Source organism: Cetorhinus maximus, chromosome 1 (genome assembly GCF_964194155.1).
Source record: "Cetorhinus maximus chromosome 1, sCetMax3.hap1.1, whole genome shotgun sequence".
Classification (NCBI taxonomy): Eukaryota; Metazoa; Chordata; class Chondrichthyes; order Lamniformes; family Cetorhinidae; genus Cetorhinus; species Cetorhinus maximus.
The window spans coordinates 154,290,706-154,303,955 of NC_135879.1; the positions used below are offsets into that span (position 1 = coordinate 154,290,706).

Here is a 13,250-nt window from a genome sequence, read left to right on the forward strand (position 1 = left end):
CTAGAAATGACCCATTATGTGTACTGTTAGCCAACAAATCCTCTATCTATGCTAATACAGTACCCCTTACATCACGAGCTCTTAGTTTGCAAAACTAACCTTTGATGTGGCACCTTGTCAAATGTCTTCTGGGAATCCAAGTCTACCAGATCCACAGGTTCTCCTTCGTCCACCTTGCTTGTTACTTCATCAAAGAACTCTAATAAAATTAGTCAAACATGATTTCCTTCTAACAAACCACAGACTCTGCCTGATCACAACCAACGCATCTACTACCTCTGCAGCCACTTCAAGACCCTTGGATGCAAGCCATCAGGTCCAGGGATATTCAGCCATTAGATCTAATAGTTTTCCCATTACCTTTTCCCTAATGACTGGAGTGGTTTTAAGTTCCTCCCTCCCTTTTAGTCTTGATTTTCAAGCATTCTTGGGTTTTGAGAGTCTTCTACAGTGAAGACAGACAAAATCTCTTTTCAACTTGTCTGCCATTTCCCTGTTCCCCATAATTCCTGTGTCTCGCCCTCAAGGGTTCAACACTCACTTCACTTACTGTTTTCCTTTGTATACATTTGCAAAAACTCATGATAGTTGCTTTGATATTTCTAACTAGCTGTCTTTCATACTAAGTCATTCTTCATTGTTTTAAAAAATTTGTCTAATCAATCTTGACAGAATTGTACACTTTTTCTTTCATTATACTATCCTCAACTGATTTAGCCACAGATGGTGCATCATTCTCAGTCTGTCTCTCTCTCAATGAAATGTATCTTTGCTGAGTTATTGAATGTCTCAAACGTCTGCCACTGCTTTTCTACTGCCCTACCTTTTAACCGATTTTTTCCCCCAGTTCACTTTAGTCAACTCCTGCCCTCAAATGGCCATTACAAGGGAAATACATTAGTCTCAGACCCACACTTATAATTTCACCTTCAGTTGAAAATGAGATCATCTTATGAACACTTGCCTGGAGGCTCCTTTACCATAAGGTCATTAATTAATCCTGTCTCAGTGCACATCACCAGATCGAGAATAGATTGAATTGGAAAGAATTGGACAGCACGCTGCTCTAAGAAATTCTCCAGAATCTACTTTACGAACTCATCTTCCAGCCTACCTTTGCCAATCTGATTCATCCAATCTAAATGTAGATTAAAATCACCCATGGTTATTGCAGTACCTTTCTTAGCACATTATTTTTTCCTGCATACTCTATCCTACAGTGCTGCAATTGTTAGGGGCCTTTTACAGAATTTAAATACATGAAACTACTGCTCTCAATTTGGCTTTTCTGCCATTTTAATAAATCAACATGGAATTTCCAGTAAAACTATATTGCTTACCTAGTTATAACAAGCATAGTATGCATCAGCTGTGGCTCAATGGGGCAGCATTCGCACCATTGAATCAGAAAGTTCAAGTCCTACTAGAAAGACTTGACAAAGGCCAACAGCTCCAGTGTAGTACTAAAGGAATGCTGTACTTTGGAAGCATCATCTTGAGGTTTTGTCTGCCATAAAAATTTCATGGCAAGATTTCAATCAAGAGATCTGCCAGGTGCAAATATTTATCACAACAAATATTGCTTTAAAAATGTTCTGGTTAATATCACATGGTTGTTTATGGAGCTTGCTGTGTGCAAATAGCTGTCAGACTTTTACATTTAACTACTCCTCAAAAGTAGTTAATGGGCTGCGAAGTGCTTTGGAGATTCTAAGGTATTATAGAAATGCAAGTTCCTCTTTGTTTACTAAATTAAATATGCTTACAGTACAGGTGCTCTGGGAAAGGGCAGAGTAGTGAATTAATTGGATAGCTGCGTTAGAAGAGCTGCCACAGGCACAATGGGCTGAATGGCCCATGGAAATGATATTATAAACAGAACCTCAATTATCTGCAAGGATATAAAAAGTTACTTCACCTGATAATTAAATGTCCTTAAGCAGCATTCCAACCTAATTAGCTTCACTAATAGCTTCAAAATGGAGCCAAGTAACTCCAAAATACTTTTCCACTGTAGCTAATGGACATCACTTACTATCCATCTCATTGCTTTGCAATGCAAAACAAGTCGACTAAAAATCGTCGTGCCAATCTCAAGTCACAATCAAATGTAGCCCCTGTTGTTTTAGAAGTCTTCTGGCAACATAGTTCCGGATTAGTATTTCTTCCCCCATTCGCACACTTACTCCCTTCACCTGTTGAGGATGTGCTTATTAGCCAGATATGACTGAATATCAGGACTCTGGATTTTAACCATTTTCCCTGAGGGGGAGTGGCCAGTCGAGACAGGGTGGGGGTGTAGGTAAGAGATCCATATCCTGACAGCCGCCTCCACCCAGGAGATGCCACTTGGCTTCGCAATGCAGTTGTCTTCTGGAAGTGTTCAAAGGGCACCTGCCATCGCAGTAGGACGTGGTATACAGGAATGTGCTACCAGCTCACTGGGGGAGAACACCGTATTCTGCAGATAAATCCCTCACCCAGCACTGAGACAAGGCAGAGTCAGTCCGCTTCAAGTTTACATTCCCTCAAAGGAAAATGCATTCTGCTTTTTGGTTAATGTCCTTTGTGTTATCACAAACAGGAGCAAAACAAGCAATCTCCTCTGTTATAGAATCTCAGCACCAGGGCTGCAACCTATTTAGGCTTCCCAACCTGTTAGAAATTTTATAAGGATCAAGACTTGGGCCATGTAAAGCCACATTCTCTAGGAACATAGAGGTTTCTTTAGAACCCAGAAGTTGTGTGAATTACTTCATTTATCCTATTTGAAGTATAACCACAATACCTAAAACAAAAAGACCATGTATATTACAAAACGATGACAGTTGGTCAGAAATTAGGGTGCGTTACCTTATTCAGTAGATAGTGTGACGGGGAAATGATAGTTGTGGGTGCAGGGAAGTACTTCTTCCTTGCTCAACATGTTGGAAGTAATGTATTTCATCAGTAGTAATGGATTTAATCAGTAGCAGCTGAGATATCATCGGATTTCCATGTGAGAACTGGAGATTTTCACAGCACAGAAGAAAGCCACTTGGCCCATCATTCTAACTGCACAGCTCTCAAAGAACCGTCTACATTGTCCTATTCCCATGCTCCTCTATTGTTTTATTTCAGATATGAAATGGATTCTATTCCTGCCACTGTTTCTGGTAGGAACGTTCTGCATCCTAACAACCCCTCAATTCAGGTCAATAGTCATATCATCAGCTTTCATTTGGTTGCAAAAATTATTGCTGCAGACAACTTAGTACGTGGTCTAAGAATGGGCTCAATTTTCAGGTGTAAAGAAAGGTTTCAGAAATGGAGATTGGGATGTGCTGGCTGATGGAAATAAGTTATAGAGCAGAAAAATGAAGCTATTTAAATGTAGAGTCAGAAAATCTTATGACTTTTAAATAAACGTGAGTGTGTATGTTAAGTTGAAAATCTAAATGTCCTAACATAGGTACGTAGGGAAAGTAGCCTCAAAAATAAGTATTTCACCAAGTATAAAGCCATAGCAAGATTGCATGTATACATATCAGATACAACTGAAGTTAACTGAAGCCACAATTAAATGCCAAAAATGCACTGGGAACGAAAAAAAATGATCAGGTGGCATTCCCATGGTAAAAACAAACTTCGCAAGTTCTATTTTAGGCCAGGAAAACCACATAGCTCCTTTGAAAGATTTAGCATAGTGATTAGGATTGAGGAGTAGGATATGGGTGAAATGCTAAATGTACATTTTGTATTCATTTTCACTATTCATGATACTGTGGCAGGCACAAATGCTTTAGATATTGACTCCTTAAATGGAAATACATAAATTGCCTTAGCTTGTTTGAGGCACTGAAGATTGATCAGATTGCTGGACCTGATAACATTTAACCACAAATGCTGTAGAAAATCAGAAAGGTGCAATTAGAGCCATTAATTTAGCTGACTAAGAGTTCTTTGAGATCTGGACTAGTCTGAATTGACTGGATAAAGAGCATGATGCATGAATGCTTGCATATTGTGCCAAGCTCCGTTCATTGACATCTAGATAGGAATATAGGAACAAGAGTAGGCCATTCAGCCCCTTGTGCTTGTTCTGCCATTCAGTTAAATTATAGCTGATCTGTATCTCCACTATTTACCCACTTTTGTTCCATATCCTGCAAGCCAAGTTTTCTGTGATTCATGTTTTTAATAGGCTTGAATTAAATAATTAAATCTGTTGCATAATGAAATTCTAGCTAGGCCGAAAACTAATGATTCAAAATACCACTGTTCAAAATAAAATGCCCATTGGCACAAACATTTTTCACTTAAAAGCATAGTTTTACTATGTTTGGGGACTCAAATTAATACATAAGAAAACAAGGTTTAGAAGTGATATGGCCAAAACATTTTCTTCAAGCTCGTTGCACCTCAAAATTTCCCACCACACTATGGCACAAATGACGTCTTTTCCCAATACTTAGCCATAGTGCATGAAGGGCCATAGGTACCTCTCTCCACTAGAGACACAACTGGTTATATAGCTTGTGGGGCAAGGCAAGGAGGCACGCATTAATGAGCTACAGCTGACCAATGCTGTTGGCATCTTTCTGCATCACACTAGGCACCTAGCCAACTGAGGTAGCCTCAGTTATTTAAGAACTTGCTTTATTTGCATATTAATTGCCCATCAAAATTACAAAGTGAATTCTGATAATTGAGAATTGTTGCCTTTTAAACAATGTGATAACCGCTAATGCAATACTAATTAACCTCTGACCCACAAGGGTTCAATTTCATTTCAGCGTGCCATCAATCGTTTGGAAATTTAAGTAGAGATTTGCTTCACTATTTTTCCCCATCTTCTTTTCTCTCTCGATTCAGTCTCATCTTTCTGAATCAGAGTTGCTTAATTCACCCTCCTCTTTACTGTTGGCCCTACCATTGCTAAGGTCCCAGATGCTCCTTTGCCCTTACCATGCCACTATCAGCTCATACTTCCAGCAAGTTGATCACAAGCTGAACTAAGAATTTAGAAAAATTCAGAATGCCCTGCTCCAGCAAGATCTGGACAAAATAGATTTCAGATGACCCAGATTAGCAACGCATATTCATACATTATGGAAACATGTTGTAGTTATCAGACTAAGGGAGTCTGATTACTGTTGTCCTCATTCAGCTTGCTGCAGAATAACACAGTTTAGCATTTCAAAATGAACTGCACTTTAATGTATGCTGTGTGCACCAAGCTTCACTTCACCATCACCTCTCTTGGTTCCTCCACTGTTACTAAATTGTTAGATTGCTTGTCTGACATCCAGTACTGACGGGACAGGAATTTCCTCCAGTTAAATACTGGGTAGATTGAAGCCAGTGTCTTCGGTCCGTGTTAAAAACTCAGACACAGATTCCATCCCTGCCCTGACAACTGCCCAAGGCTGAGCTAAACTGTTTGCAATCTTTGTTATATTTGGCACTAAAAGAAGCTTCCTATGCCATCACTATTTCCACCTTTATAACATCACCCAACTTCACCCATTTCAGCTCATCTGTGCCTTTGTTATCTCCAGACTTGTCTATTCCGATGCACTCCTGGCTAGCCTCACATTTTACTCTTCGTAAAGTGGAGATCATCCAAAACTTTGCTGCTTACTTTCTTAGTAGCATAGTGGTATTGTTGCTGGATTAGTATTCCAGAGACCCAGGGTAAGGCTCTGGGTTCAGATCCCGCCAGATGGTGGGATTTGAATTCAATAAAAATTAAAAGTCTGATGATGACCGTGAAACGATTGCTGATTGTTGCAAAAATCCATCTGGTTCACTAATGTCCTTTAGGGAAGGAAATCTGCCGTCCTTACCTGGTCTGGCCTACATGTGACTCCAGACCCACAGCAATGTGGTTGACTTTTAAATGTCCTCTGAACAAGGGCAATTAGGGATGGGCAATAAATGCTGGCCTAGGCAGTGAAGCCCACATCCCATGAATGAACAAAAAACACTCGTACCACGTCCCAATAATTCATCACCCCTGGTGCTCACTGGCCGACATTGGAGTCACTGCTCCACTAGGAACCACTTTAAACTTCTCAGCCTGGTTTTCAAATCTCGCCAGGGCATTGCCCCTCCCCAACATCTCCAGCCCCAAAACCCTCATGTCTACACTAATTCTTGAGCATCCTGATTTTTAAATTGCTCCATCATTGCTGGTTCTGTCTTCAGCTGCCAAAGCATTAAGCTATGGAATTCACTCCTCTCCACTTGCTTTCCTCCTTTAAGATATTTCAAAGCTTAATTCTTACCAAGTTTTTGGTCATTTGGCCCAATATCTCATGGCTCAGTGTCAAGTTTTACTTTATAACATATCTACAAGGTGCCCAAGATGCCTCAAATAAAGCTATTATTTAAATACAAGTTGTCATTAATCCCTACCTGCAACCCTTGACTACACTTCTGCCACCATACTCTCCTGCTACCATCCCAGGCTTGAAAGCACCTTGAAATCAACAGCTACCCTCTGTGCCTCTCTTGGAACCCAAAAGCCTCTCAAGGAACCCATCATTGTCTTCTTATAAGCAGCAACCCCAGCAGCACCATCCTCTTCTGTGCCTTACCGTGTCACTCAGCATGCCCCCAAGGGCATATCTTTCCAACAGGGTGAATGTCAAATTCTGCGCTCCTAGTTACTTGGTCTAATATTGTTTTCATTTGGTCTAATTTGTTCACAGGATGTAAGCATCACTGGCAAGCCAGCCTTAATTGTTCATCCCTTATTTCTCTTGAGAAGGTGGTGGTGAGCTGCCTTCTTGAACCGCTGCAGTCCATGTGGTGTAGCTCTGTTAGGGAGGGAGTTCCAGGATTTTGACCCAGCAACAGTGAAGGAACAGCGATATATTTCTAAGTCAGGTTGGTGAGTAGCTTGAAGGGGAACTTCCAGGCGGTGGCGTTCCCATGTATCTGCTGCCTTTCGAGATGGTCAGAGTCATGGTTTTGGAAGGTGCTGTCTAAGGAGCCTTGGTGAATTCCTGCAGTGCATCTTGTAGATGGTACACACTGCTGCTACTGTGCATCGGTGGTGGAGGGAATGAATGTTTGTGGATGTGATGCCAAATCAAGCATTTTTTGTCCTGGATGGTGTCAAGCTTCTTGAGTGTTGTGAGAGTTGTACTCATCCAGGCAAGTGGAGAGTATTCCATCACACTACTGACTTATGCCTTATAGGTGGTGGACAAGCTTTGGAGAGTCAGAATATGAGTTACTTGTCACAGGATTCCTAGTCTCTGACCTGCTCTTGTAGCCACAGTATTTATATGGCTAGTCCTGTTCAGTTCCTGGTCAGTGGTGACCCCCAGGAGTGTTGATAGTGGGGGATTCAGTGATGGTAATGCCATTGAATGTCAAGTGTCAATGGTTACATTCAATCTTATTGGAGATGGGCATTGCCTGGCACTTGTGCATCACAAATGTTACTTGGCACTTGCCAGCCCAAGCCTGGATATTGTCCAGGTCTTACTGCATTTGGACATGGACTCCTTCAGCTGGAGTCATCACGAATGATTCTGAACATTGATGTGCAATCATCAGCGCACATCACTTCTGACCTTATGGTGGAAGCAAGGTCATTGATGAAGCAGCTGAAGATCGTTGGGCCAAGGACCTCCCTTGAACTACCAGAAAATCAGCTATCACCACCCCTCTCCACAACATCCACAAGCACGTCTCTTGCCATCTTTCACATTACGACAGATGTTTGTATTGACGTTGCTTTGACAGAAATCTGGTTCAAATGTTGTCAACACCTTGCCCTTGGCTGAAGTCTTGCTGCTTGGCGAGAATTGCCACTCTGCAGTTGCCAAAGTGCTGTGGTAGTAGTGTAGCCTTTGCCAAATCACATATTGGGTTCTTCCTGCAACACATTAACTCAGTTTTTTGCCTCCTCTTCAATAATGTTTGTTCTTTAAAGTCCCATGGCAAAGTTTCCATCAGGATATCTTCAGCCCTTTCCTCTCTCAAACCCCTACAACTTATCATCAACAGTTTACAAAGCAAATGAATGAGACACCCCTTAGAAATACTTCAACCTCAATTTCTTCAACAAGAGAGTTTGGTCCTAACCTCTCCCTCCACAACTCAATACCCATTTCCCTATTTTAAGTGATTTGGGTCTTTAGTTCAAGGTGCAAAAATGCCAGTTGTTATTGTTGGAAGGATAAAAAGACACAAGGATTTTAGTAGCAAGTAAATGAGAGAAAGTTTGAAGTCAGCTAAGCAACTGGAGTAATTGAGATCATGCATATGGATATTCACAGATTCAGATTTCACAAATGATTGCTTTGAATAGATGTTTCAATTCAGATTGGAGTATCCTGGATTATTTAGCATACATTTATAAAATAAAAAGGTTCAATATATGCAGATTGTATAGTTACTACATTATATGCAATCCAGTGTTTTTAATTCCAAACAGAATTGGAATTTGATTAAAGCCTATACTCTACCTCATTTGTTTTCCCCAGTCTATTTTACTTCTGTTTTTACACAAATAGAAATTGAGCAAAAAACCATGCATGTAGCCAAAATCACTTAAATGGATGATGCATAGGGCAAATCTTAAGAGCTTCCCACAGCTGTCAATATAAAAATAAATTGAATGTCCAAATGTTTAAAGTTCTGCAGCATCAACTAAAGATCCATTTCAATAGAAGTTGCTGAAAAATCCTAATTATGAAAATGCTCATTGCAGAAGACAGAGCGTAAAGTTGCCGTAAACATTTCAGACTTCTTTCGTTCAAGTTTACACTTCATTGCAGATGTATACCAAAGTAAGGTGCATCAATGCAAAAAAGGACATGCTTTTTCTGTACATGTTGTACCCCAGGTACAGATCTATGCAGTTGCAGAAGTGCACCTCTTGGGTTTATTTGAATGTGTCTAAAATAGTAAATTTGCATTTGTCTCTTCATTTTCCACAAGAACTTGCTTTCAACCGGAAGTAAAAATATTTTTTTGTGATTTTAATGAGCAACAGGAAACCATCTCACCAGTTATTCCACTGCAGGTCCGAGATTCAACTTCAAACCAAATGTGCCAATGTCACTACTTACCTTCCCTACAAGATTCTACACGGTTTAGCTGAAAGATAATGTAAGCATGACAAAACTCCAAAGTCATGCATTTACCAGAAATGTGAACCATACACAGGTCTAATGTTATTCCTTTGCAAAGCTATTGCAAAAAAAAAATTCAGCCAGCTACCATAGAAATATACTTGATTACCCATCTCATTTTCCAGACCCTCACCTCCCTTCCAAAAGGGATTTTCATTTTGAGAAACAAAGTTCTACTTAGTTTTTAACCCTTAGGAGTATTAATGGTGTGAAGCCTCAAATGTCTCAAGCTAGTAACCAACTAATTATGCATGTAAAGAGTGAATCACACAACAAAAAAGATACAACATTTTACCATTAAATCCTCTACAGGAGAACATTAGCTCACCCATCACTTCCTATTAAAGTAGGGTGCATTAAGAATTAAGCCAATTCTGACAATAAGAGTTGCACTCTTCTGAATTTTTGAAAACAATTATTCATTATTAATTTAGCAGAGAGATCACAAGTTAATCAATTTTATGAATTTCAGATTGCCCCATTTTACTGTAACTGTTGGAAAAGCCAAGGCAGTCTACCTCAAGCAGAGAAACAAATTCTCACCTGGGCTTGGAGATATTGAACTACAATTGCAACAGCTTCAAATCTTTGGTTACTCGTTTTCAATAGTTCTTTCAACAATGCAATCCATTCAACCTGCTTCTCACATTTAGCTTTGTAGTGAAATAAGCCAGGGGATTTCTTCACAACTGGAAGCAGATCTGCTGGAGCCCGAGTTGATGTACGAGTGGTTTGGGAACTTGGCTTGTGTATGAAAGAGTTTGACTTCACGCAAGTTCTGTCAGCTATGAAACATAAAATGGACATTATAAATGTATGTTACATAGAGAAAATAAAAATTTACTCAAATTAAGGATTACATTTTTCAAAAGTGCAATAGTGGTGTTTATTTAATATTTAGCTCTGCTGACTGATCTTGTAGCTGTAAACAGTGTGAACTAGCAAAAGTTTATCAAATTCAGACATGAAGGTAAAATTCAACATTACCTTTTATGGAAGGAAACTTGCTGCCGTTAACTGTGTTGCATTGGGACCAGACAAATGATTGTCCTAAAGTGGCCAAGCATGTCACTTATTTGATTCAAACAGTTGCAAAGAATAATCACAGACTGCAGCAGTTCACGGCAGTCCACCAACACTTCTGGGCAACTAGGGATGGGCAATTAACATTGAATGTATGGATCAACAGCATGGCCAGAGATTAAATCAACATTTAATGTATCCTTATGTATCCAGAGAGTAGAATCCTATTCTGCTTCATATTGTAACATATCTGTATATCTTTCATAAGAACATTTACCAAGGCAATATGCTGTTAATTTTAAAGTGGAAATAAAAAATGCATCATGAGCAAGGAGAAATAAAAGCTGTCCTTAAATAACCAGCCACTAACATTTGTAGGGCCTTCCTTAAGGTTCTGCTGTTTTTTTTGGTGGGGGGAGAGAAAGCCTGAGGCAACCATGGCTGACAAGGGAAGTCAGGGACAGCATAAAAGCTAAGGAGAAAGCACCTGTACCAGATGGATAACACCCCAGAGTTCTGAAGGAGATAGCTGAAGAGATAATAGAGGTGTTAGTGGTGATCTTTCAGGAATCACTCGAGTCAGGGAGGGTCCCAGAGGACTGGAAAATCACTGATGTAACCCCCCTATTTAAGAAGGGAGTGAGGCAAAAGATGATAAATTACAGGCCAATTAGCCTGACCTCGGTCGTTGGTAAGATTTTAGAGCCCGTTATTAAGGATGAGATTTCAAAATACTTGGAAGTGCATGGTAAAATAGGGCAAAGTCAGCATGGTTTCATCAAGGGGAGGTCATACCTGACAAATCTGTTAGAATTCTTTGAGGAGGTAACGAGTAGGTTAGACAAAGGAGAGCCAATGGATGTTATCTACTTGGACTTCCAGAAGGCCTTTGACAAGGTGCCGCACAGGAGGCTGCTCAGTAAGATAAGAGCCCATGGTGTTAGAGGCAAGGTACTAGCATGGATAGAAGATTGGCTGTCTGGCAGGAGGCAGAGAGTGGGAATAAGGGGGTCCTTCTCAGGATGGCAGCTGGTGACTAGTGGAGTTCCGCAGGGGTCAGTGTTGGGACCACAACTTTTCACTTTATACATTAATGATCTAGATGAAGGAACTGAGGGCATTCTGGCTAATTCTGCAGATGATACAAAGATAGTTGGAGGGACAGGTTGTATTGAGGAGGCGGGGAGGCTGCAGAAGGATTTGGACAGGTTAGGAGAATGGGCAAAGAAGTGGCAGATGGAATACAACATGGGGAAGTGTGAGGTCATGCACTTTGGTAGGAAGAAGAGGCATAGACTATTTTCTAAATGGGGAGAGAATTCAGAAATCTGGAGTGCAAAGGGACTTGGGAGTCCTAGTCCAGGATTCTCTTAAGGTTAACTTGCAGGTTGAGTCGGTAGTTAGGAAGGCAAATGCAATGTTGGCATTTATTTCGAGAGGACTAGAATATAAAAGCAGGGATGTGCTGCTGAGGCTTTATAAGGCTCTGGTCGGACCGCATTTAGAATATTGAGAGCAATTTTGGGCCCTGTATCTCAGGAAGGATGTTCTGGCCCTGGAGAGGGTCCAGAAGAGGTTCACGAGAATGATCCTAGGAATTAAAGGCTTAACATATGAGGAATGTTTGAGGACTCTGGGTCCATACTCGATGGGGTTTAGAAGGATGAGGGGGGATCTGATTGAAACTTACAGAATACTGAAAGGCCTGGATAGAGTGGATGTGGGGAAGATGTTTCCATTAGATGGAGAGACTAGGACCCGAGGGCACAGCCTCAGAGTAAAGGGAAGACCTTTTAGAACAGAGATGAGGAGAAACTTCTTTAGCCAGAGAGTGGTGAATCTATGGAATTCATTGCCACAGAGGGCTGTGGAGGCCAGGTCATTGAGTGTATTTAAGCCCGAAATAGATAGGTTCTTGATTGGTAAGGGGATCAAAGGTTATGGGGAGAAGGCGGGAGAATGGGGTTGAGAAACTTATCAGCCATGATTGAATGGCGGAGCAGACTCGATGAGCCAAATGGCCTAATTTCTGCTCCTATGTCTTATGGTCTTATTATGGTCTAAGCGGGGCAGCTGTGGTTGCAGAAGAAAAGCAGGGGAATACAAAGCTGGGAGAGTTAGGAGGGATGATTGAGTGAGTGCTTAAATTTGAATTTATGAAAGCTTTTAAAAAAGGTGGATTTGAAAGATTAAGCTCAAGAGCCATGAGTCTTAGCAATGAGAAATGAACAGTACACAATCTGGTATCATGATAGCACTGCACAGTTTAAGCAGGACTTCCTGACTTGAACTCTGCATTATTTCAATATAGTCCAAATAGTGTCATTGCTCAGCAAAATGCCCGTCGCAGTGTTGTTTACTACCTACAACACAAGGAAACATGGACAGCATGTCAATTATTATAATTACTAGAGTGTCAAGGTAACTTAGGACACATTTTCAACCCTCCCTTCAACTGGTATCTTTGTTCAGGTCTTAATTATCAGATCTTAATGGGAAAAGCTGGTGCCTAATTCATTTACTAATTTCAGACCTAGTTGGTCTGCAGTTTTATTAAAATTGTTTTAACTGCATTATTTTAACACGTTCCTAGATCTTTCCCCATACTCCAATGTTGTCCTACGTCTACATCCTACACATTATTCAGTAATTTGTTTTCCCACTGTTGGGCAGTAATTGAAGATGTAAGACCTTTGGCAAATAAACTTACAACCCTGAAATATAAGCAACAAGTTTACATGAGTATTATAGTTTTTGCAACACTATTCTTTGCATCCCTTAAAACAATGTCAACATGCTAGAAGTACCTGATTAGAATTAGAATTACTAGATTAAAAAGCTTTATGCAATTATTAGTGAATGGAATAGGTATGACAATGCTTTTTTCCCTGTGTTAATTGAGAGATCAGATTTCATGGAAGTGGCTCCATATTCAGCAGGAAATTCTGTAGCTCAGTACTTCAAGAATTAGATTTCATGAACCTCTCCATTTTACACTAAGATGCAACCAAAGTAACAAAATTAAACAAGGTGCTTCTTGCAAAGAGTTCGAACGGATAAATTCTCAGGCACTTAACCATTCATCTCGAGCCT

General features: G+C 40.4%; 1 protein-coding gene across 2 annotated transcripts in view; it reads right to left on the bottom strand.

Moving 5' to 3' along the window:
* Positions 1–13,250, bottom strand: part of LOC144684562 (microtubule-associated tumor suppressor 1 homolog) — a 213,847-nt gene that overhangs the window by 73,693 nt on the left and 126,904 nt on the right. For both annotated transcript variants that reach the window (XM_078548503.1, XM_078548511.1), the window contains exon 7: positions 9,678–9,919. In XM_078548503.1, coding sequence (XP_078404629.1) covers positions 9,678–9,919 — 242 coding nt within the window. The remainder of the gene's footprint in view (positions 1–9,677; positions 9,920–13,250) is intronic.